This window comes from Mirounga leonina, unplaced genomic scaffold (genome assembly GCF_011800145.1).
Source record: "Mirounga leonina isolate KUSES-001 unplaced genomic scaffold, KU_Mleo_1.0 Mir_53, whole genome shotgun sequence".
Classification (NCBI taxonomy): domain Eukaryota; kingdom Metazoa; phylum Chordata; class Mammalia; order Carnivora; family Phocidae; genus Mirounga; species Mirounga leonina.
In genome coordinates, this window is record NW_023270807.1 from 44591668 (window position 1) to 44600158 (window position 8491).

The following is an 8491-nucleotide window of genomic DNA, read 5'->3' on the forward strand; positions in this document are numbered from 1 at the left end:
GCTGACCTCATAAAACGAGTTTGGAAGTTTTCCTTCCATTTCTATTCTTTGAAACACTTCAGAAGAATAGGTACTAATTCTTCTTTAAATGTTTGGTAGAATTCCCCTGGGAAGCCATATGGCCCTGGGCTCTTGTTGGGAGATTTTTGATGACTGCTTCAATTTCGTTAGTGGTTATAGGTCTGTTCAGGTTTTCTATTTCTTCCTGGTTCAGTTTTGGTAGTTGATACATCTTTAGGAATGCATCCATTTCTTCCAGGTTATCTAATTTGCTGGCGTAGAGTTGCTCATAATATGTTCTTATAATTGTTTGTATTTCTTTGGTGTTGGTTGTGATCTCTCCTTTTTCATTCATGATTTTATTTATTTGGGTTGTTTCTCTTTTCTTTTTGATACGTCTGGTCAAGGGTTTATCAACCTTATTAATTCTTTCAAAGAACTAACTCCCAGTGTCGTTGATCTGTTCTACTGTTCTTTTGGTTTCTATTCCATTGATTTCTGCTCTGATCTTTATTATTTCTCTTCTCCTGCTGGGTTTAGGCTTTATTTGGTGTTCTTTCTCCAGCTCCTTTAAGTGTAGGGTTAGGTTGTATATTTGAGACCTTTCTTGTTTCTTGAGAAAGGCTTGTATTGCTATATACTTTCCTCTTAGGACTGCCTTTGCTGCATCCCAAAGATTTTGAACAGTTGTGTTTTCATTTTCATTTGTTGCCATGAATTTTTTAAATTCTTCTTTAACATCCTGGTTGACCCATTCATTCTTTAGTAGGATGCTCTTTAGCCTCCATGTATTTGAGTTCTTTCCAACTTTCCTCTTGTGATTGCCTTTCAATCATTGCATGCTTTCAATTCAAAGCATTGTGGTCCAAAATATGCAGGGAATGTTTCCAACCTTTTGGTACCAGTTGAGACCTGATTTGTGACCCAGGATGTGATCTATTCTGGAGAATGTTGCATGGGCACTCGAGAAGAATGTGTATTCTGTTGCTATGGGATGGAATGTTCTGAATAGTTCTGTGAAGTCCATCTGGTCCAGTGTGTCATTTAAGGCCTTTAATTCCTTGTTGATCTTTTGCTTAGATGATCTGTCCATTTCAGTGAGGGGGGTGTTAAGTCCCCTACTATTTATATATTGTTGTCAATGTGTTTCTTTCATTTTGTTATTAATTGGCTTATATAATTGGCTGCTCCCATGTTAGGGGCATAGATATTTACAATTGTTAGATCTTCTTGTTGGATAGACCCTTTAAGTACAATGTAGTGTCCTTCTTATTTCTTATTATAGTCTTTGGTTTAAAATCTAATTTGTCTGATATAAGGATGGCCATCCTAGCTTTCTTTTGATGTCCATTAGCATGGTAAATTGTTTTCTACCCCCTCACTTTAAATCTGGAGGTGTCATTGGGTCTAAAGTGAGTCTCTTGTGGACAGCATATCGATGGGTCTTGTTTTTTTATCCAATCTGATACCCTGTGTCTTTTGATCGGGGCATTTAGCCCATTTACATTCAGGGTAACTATTGAAAGATATGAATTTAGTGCCATTATATTGCCTGCAAGGTGACTGTTAGTGTATATTGTCTCTCTTCCTTTCTGGTCTGTGTTACTTTTAGTCTCTCTCTTTGCTTAGAGGACCCCTTTCAATATTTCATGTAGGGCTGTTTTGGTGTTCATAATTCTTTTAGTTTTTGTTTGTCCTGGAAGCTTTTTATCTCTCCTTCTATTTTCAGTGACAGCCTATCTGGATATAGTATTCTTGGCTGCATATTTTTCTCATTTAGTGCCCTGAATATATCATGCCAGTCCTTTCTGGCCTGCCAGGTCTCTGTGGAGAGGTCTGCTAACAATCTAATGTTTCTACCATTGTAGGTTGCACCTCTTGTCCTGAGCTGGTTTCAGGATTTTCTCTTTGTCTCTGAGACTTGTGAGTTTTACTATTAGATGTTGGGGTGTTGACATATTTTTATTAATTTTGAGGCAGTGTTCTCTATGCCTTTTGGATTTTGATGCCTGTTTCCTTCCCCAAATTAGGGAAGGTCTCTGCTATAATTTGCTCCAATATACCTTCTGCTCCTCTCTCTCTCTTCTTCTTCTTCTGGGATCCCAATTATTCTACTGTTCTTTCACTTTATGGTATCACTTATCTCTCGAATCCTCCCCTTGTGATCCAGTAGTTGTTCATCTCTCTTTTTCTCAGTTTCTTTATTCTCCATCATTTGGTCTTCCTATATCACTTGTTCTCTCTTCTGCCTCATTTATCCTAGCAGTTAGAGCCTCCATTTTTTATTGCACTTCATTAATAGCCTTCTTGATTTTGACTTTGTTACATTTTAGTTCTTTTATTTCTCCAGAAAGGTATTCTCTAGTATCTCCTATACTTTTTTTAAGCCCAGCTAGTATCTTTATAATCGTCATTCTGAACTCTAATTCTGACATCTTACTAATGTCTGTATTGGTTAGATCCCTGGCAGTCAGTACTGCCTCTTGTTCTTTTTTTGAGGTGAGTTTTTCCATCTTGTCTTTTTGTTCAGAGAATAGATGAATGAGAGAACAAAATGCTAAAAAAAATGCTAAAAGGGTAACAACGACCCCAGAAAAATATACACTAAACAAATCAGAAGAGATCGGAAACCAGAACAAAAAGAAAGGGAAAAAAAATAAAAGGATATGATCAGGCTGGTGAATAGAACAGAGGCACATACTAGATTTTGGGTGTATTTTGGTCTGTTAGAAGAAATTGCCTCCCCAAGTTTTAAAGAATGAAAAACTTATATATATACAAAAAAGGTAAATATGATGAAGGGATGGAATATGACTATAAAGATGAAAATTAAAAAAGATTTTAAAAAAGGAATTGATAAGTTGGTTGACAAAATAATGAAAAGAATTAAAAAAAAGAGAATGTGATCAGGCAGAAGACTAGGACAACATCATACACTAGATTTAGAAGAAACTGTATCCCAAAATTTTAAAGAAAGAAAAACTTATATGTATACAAATAAATAAGGTTAAATACAATGAAGAGATAGAATCTAACTGTAAAAATGAAAAATTTAAAAAGATTTTAAAAAAGGGATTGATAAGATATTGGTTGAAAAAGGAAAGAAGAAAAATTCAACTAAAAAAATAGAAAAAGAAAAAAGAAAGAAAATTTAAAAAATTAACTTTGAAAGACTAAAGCATCATGGGAAAAAAGCCATGAATTCTATGAGCTGTATTCCCCTAGTGCTGGGGTTTTGTCATTCTCATTGATTGGTAAACTTGGTCCTGGCTGGATGTTCTTGCTGATCTTCTGGGGGAGTGGCTTGTTGCAGTGATTCATAAATGTCTTTGCCAGAGGCAGAATTGCACTGATCTTATCAGGGGCCAGGCTAAGTAATCTCCTCGGGTTTGCTCTCTGTAGGTTTTGTTCCCTGAAAGCTTTCCATACAGCTTTGGAGGATGAGAGTGAAATTGGTGGCCTTTCAATCTCTGGTCCCAGAGGAGCCTAGAACTCGGGGCCCCACTCCTCAGTTTGCCCTCAGAGAAAAGCAGTTACTCCTGTCTCCCTGGTCTCTGGCTGTGCTCTGTCACCCGGCCTGTGGCCCAGCGTTTCTATCTCTGGCACACGACCCTGTTTGGAGTCTCCAAACCTAGCAGATTCCTGTGGTGTGCTCATGCCCTGCTCCTCCCAGGGGAGGAAGGAGAGTCTCCCTGGATCTGCTGCTTTTTGGGTCCCTGCTCGAAGAGCAGTGGCCCAACTGTGCTGTGGATCACAGTTTATGGCAACTGCGAGCTGAGAGCCCACTCCTCAGCTCCATCTTTGCAGTCAGCTTCCCCACTCCAATAGCTGGGAGCTCTGCCACACTCAGGCACCCCCAGTCTTTCTGTGACCCCAAGGGTCCTGAGACCACACTGTCCCAAAGAGGGTTCCACCCCCCACTTAGCCACTGGAGTGACGTCCCTCAGGGGAGCAGACTTCTACAAGTTCTGATTTTGTGCTCCGCTGCTCTATCATTTGCTGGTAGCCAGTTGACAGAGGTTCCCTCCCTCTGCAGTCTGTCTTCCTGAATATTGCGTCGGATTCACTTCTTTGCACGTCCTGCCTTCCAGAAAGTGGTCGCTTTTCTGTTCAGAGAGTTGTTGCTATTCTTTTCCTTGATCTCCTGTTGAGTCTGTAGGTGTTCTGAATGGTTTGATAACTATCTGAATGGTTTGATAACTATCCAGATAACTATCTGAATGGTTTGATAACTATCCAGATAACTATCTGAATGGTTTGATAACTATCCAGCTGAATTCCGGGGACCAGACAAAATTTAGGTCTCCAACTCCTCTTCCATCTTGCTCCTCCCCATCCTGATTACATTTTTTAGGATAATTTTCAAGAACTTAATTTAGTTGGCCACAAAGCTATGAACCTACTTTAGGCCTCTAATGTGTTCTGACAAGTTTTTCCAGAAACTCTTCATAAAATTTTGAGAATTCCTGACTTATCACACTCTTCCCAACTCTACTATTAATTTTCAAAACTAATCAGTTTTAAAACATTACCAGTTTTGCAAGTGCAAAGTAGTATTCCACTTATAAATATCCTTGATATTATAATGTCTCATAAGTAATTTATTGTTGGGTATTATATTTTTATTTTTATTGAAGGAGCCAAATATATTTTTAAAAATTGTAATACATTTAATATTTCCTCATTGTTTTCTTCTCTGTGTTTTTTTAGTCTTACTTGTGTTTTCTTTCTTGGAGATTTGAAAGGTATTTATCTACCTTAAATCTATGACTGATTACCCTGAAAGTGTTTGAACATATATTTATCTACATCTTTAGTACTGTAAAAATGAAGGATAAATATTTGAATTCCTCTTTCTCACCTTTAGAGGATGAGGAAATTAGTGTGTTTTTTCTTATCCCAGCTTCTCCTTATCCTCATCATTCCAGCTTCTGTTAACATCCTGGAGTTTTTTCTTTAAAATGATTTAAAAATTACTGTTTTTACATCACTTATCTGCCCTTTCAGGAATTATTTTAAGATTTGAATTTAGTTTTTGTTACAACTAACAAAACTAGTTAGTTTTGTTAAAATAACAAATGTTAAAATAAAAGTATTACATCTGCCACTTAGATTTTAACTTTATGGTTTCAATGTTCATTTTTGAAGGCTTATTTAAAGCATAATTTCTGCATTGAATTTTTATTAAATTAAATGATATCAAATTGCATTATATTGTAATTTCCATTCAAGTCTTAGCTGGAAAATAAGTTCAATTAAAAAAAAAAAAACCAACCTGTGAGTGGTTTATAATCTGTGACCATGCACATGTAAGAATGACTTTTTGATTTTTTTGTGCATATGAATAACAAATTATTTGGGATTCAAATTTTTTAGTCAAAAAACTTTTTCTCTGAAAGCCTCTGTTGCTGTTGCTTCACAGTTTTCTGACATTTAGCAAAAAAGAGGACCCCCTGCTGGTTTTTGTACATAATTTGTAGGATTTTTTTCCTATGTCTTTATAATTTAACAGTATTATAGAATATCTTGGTGTGGTGTTTTATCATTATTTTGCCTCTTTTCTTTTTTAAAGATATTCTTTATTTATTTGAGAGAGAGAGAGTGAACGTGAGAGAGTGTACAAGTAGGGGGAAGGGCAGAGAGAGAGGGAGAGCACAGGGAGCCTGATGTGGAACAGGGAGCCTGATGTGGAGCAGGGAGCCCAATGTGGGCTCGATCCCAGGAACCTGGGATCATGCCCTGAGCAAGGCAGGCGCGGAACCGGATGAGGCACCCAGGTGCCCCACCTGATACTTTAAATGCAAGTCTTCGCATATTATTTTTGTAATGATTTCCTCTTCTTTTTTTTCTTTTTAAATATTTTATTTATTTATTTGACAGAGAGAGACACAGTGAGAGAGGGAACACAAGCAGGGGGAGTGGGAGAGGGAGAAGCAGGCTCAATCCCAGGACCCTGGGATCATGACCTGAGCTGAAGGCAGACACTTAACGACTGAGCCACCCAGGTGCCCCTGTAATGATTTCTTCTTTAGGTATAACTATAATTCTCATGAGTGATTTATCTTCTCTGTCTTTTACTTCTTCATTCCCATTATTTGAATACCTTTGTCCTTTTCCTGTACATTCTTGGAAAGCTTCTCAGGTTTGTCCTTTATAAGCAAAGATTGTGTTTTTAATCACAGTGCTAAACCTCTTTTTACTTTCAATGAAAATGTTAATTCTCCTATTGCATTTTGTTTCCTTGCAGTCTTTATCTCACACAACCCATTTTCATCTCATGACACTTTAATCTCATTATTTCAATTTTTTCTTTTAATAGAGGCATGCCTGCTTGGTCATGGTTTCTGATCTCTGGTGGATACAGAAGAAATTCCAACACCAATGTAATTTCCAGAGACACCTTATTCTCAGTGGGCCAGCAGGAGCTTTTGCAGGTGAGTCTTGGTTGCATGTTTTAATACCAAAGATTTGAATCTTTGATCACTTTGAACAAGTCTATTATCTCCCATGTTCTAAAACAGTATTTCAACCTTGACACTATTGGTATTTAGGCCCCATAATTCTTTGTTGTCAGGGGCTGTCATGTGCATTGTAGGATGTTTAGCAGTACCCCTGGGTCCTACCCCCTAGACACCCGTAGCAGGCATGCTACATGCCCCACCCCACTCTTCAACCCCCATATCTCTAGACATTGCCACATGTCCCCTGGGTGCAAAATTGTATCTGGTTGAAAACCACTGCTTTAAAGGAACTTTGCAAAATTAAACTCAATTTAAGAAAGAAAAAAGATCGCTAAGTAGGATAGAGATCAAAATAAGTAAAGAAATCACAAAAAGACATACTTAAAAAGATTTTTTTTTAAAAGATTTTATTTATGTATTTGATAGAGAGAGACACAGCTAGAGAGGGAACACAAGCAGGGGGAGTGGGAGAGGGAGAAGCAGGCTTCCTGCAGAGCAGGGAACCCAATGTGGGGCTCGATCCCAGGACCCTGAGATCATGACCTGAGCCGAAGGCAGACGCTTAATGACTGAGCCACCCAGGTGCCCCCTTAAAAAGATTTTAAAGCAGCACTTATGTTCACAGAAACAACTTGGTGTTTCTAAGAATGGCAGTAGGCCATGAAAGCTCAAAGTGGTAGATAATTCTGTGAATAATGCTATTAGTCAGATAATTACATGACAGCAAAGACAGCAAGAGCTGAGGAATAACAGCCAGGCCACTGTTCCCATCTTCATTGTGGGACTGACATGGATCTAAAAACCAAAAGGACAACAGTCCCATAGATAAATCGGTATTCTGTCCCAGGACATGAGTTCTAAAAGCAAGATAGTACAGTACATTTCAGTGTCTCCAGATACTCTGAAAATTAGGGACTGAAGGAATGTGGTGAGTGCATGTGATTTTTTTTTCCCCCCAGCACAATTCTATTTAATGGAGGTGGGCAGCAGAATGTTCCACTATGATTAATTTAGTCCAGGGACCTGTCAACATTAGATAGAGAAGAAGCCACCATCATTCTTTCAGGAGTAGCCTCCATTGGTGGCTGCAGTGTGAGGGGACACTATGGATCCCTGGATGCTGTGGATAGACTCCTTCTTAGGGTTGATCCAGTGTCTGATGTTAGCTCGGGAAGTGATGGAAGGTGGCAGAGGAGGGAGTAAAAGTTCTCCAGGGAATTGGGTCTTGATGATTCCATGGGTATCCTGGGTGGTCTCCTGGTGTAAGAGTATTTCACTTTTGTTCTTGAATGTCCCTGTGTGGTGGTTGTACAAGGCTGTTAAGCAGAAATCCAGGTCATCCTTTAGTATCTCAGGATCAAAAAAATAAACATCCCACCTCATGGAGGTGATTGTGGGAGTTGAGCTGAGCCAACTCCAGGGTTCCTGTTGCTGAGCAAGGTGAGCTGGGTTCTTACATGGCAGTTTCTTGGAAGCCAGGAGTTTTCCCTGGAAGGTATCATCGTTATCCAATGTAGGGTGCTGGAAGGGGTCTCGGGTGAAAGGCATGGTAAAATGCGGAGTGAGCCGCTGGTGTGAGGGCTGGGAAGCCTGCGCAGCCGCACACCAGTGCATGTGATTTTTAACGAGCAGTGCGACATGACATGAGTCATTTATATCATTTGATGTAAGTTAGTGTTTTTTCTAGGCAAAACTTTTATGTTTTCATAGCAATGTAATCTGAGGCTCACCCCATTTGAAATAGGTTTCACTGTCTAGAAAAGAGTTTATTGTTTAAATTTAACCAAACAATATGATACAACTAATATGATTACATAATTTTTTGGCAAGTATTCTGCATTTTCTCCTTTTAAATTTAAAGGCAATTATTGGCACAGACTTAATTACACTGTCATTTAAATGAATTTGTATCTATATTGGAATGGGTTCAATATACCACTATGAAATGTGTTTTTGCCATTGTTTTCTTTACTGTCCTTGTTCAAAAAGAAAATGACTAATGTCTTCTGGTAATAGCAATTGCAGGAAAA

General features: G+C 38.4%; 1 protein-coding gene across 1 annotated transcript; it reads right to left on the bottom strand.

Moving 5' to 3' along the window:
- Positions 1-7386: 7386 nt before the first annotated feature.
- On the bottom strand, positions 7387-8163 carry LOC118001239 (protein C1orf194-like). Its single transcript, XM_034991282.1, has one exon. It carries the CDS (start codon positions 8073-8075, stop codon positions 7524-7526), a length of 552 nt encoding a protein of 183 aa, XP_034847173.1. The 5' UTR covers positions 8076-8163; the 3' UTR covers positions 7387-7523.
- Between the last annotated feature and the right edge of the window lie 328 nt (positions 8164-8491).

Excerpts from the sequence above, each read along its gene's own strand:
- LOC118001239 (XM_034991282.1), bottom strand. The coding sequence starts at position 8,075 with ATGCACTGGTGTGCGGCTGCGCAGGCTTCCCAGCCCTCACACCAGCGG.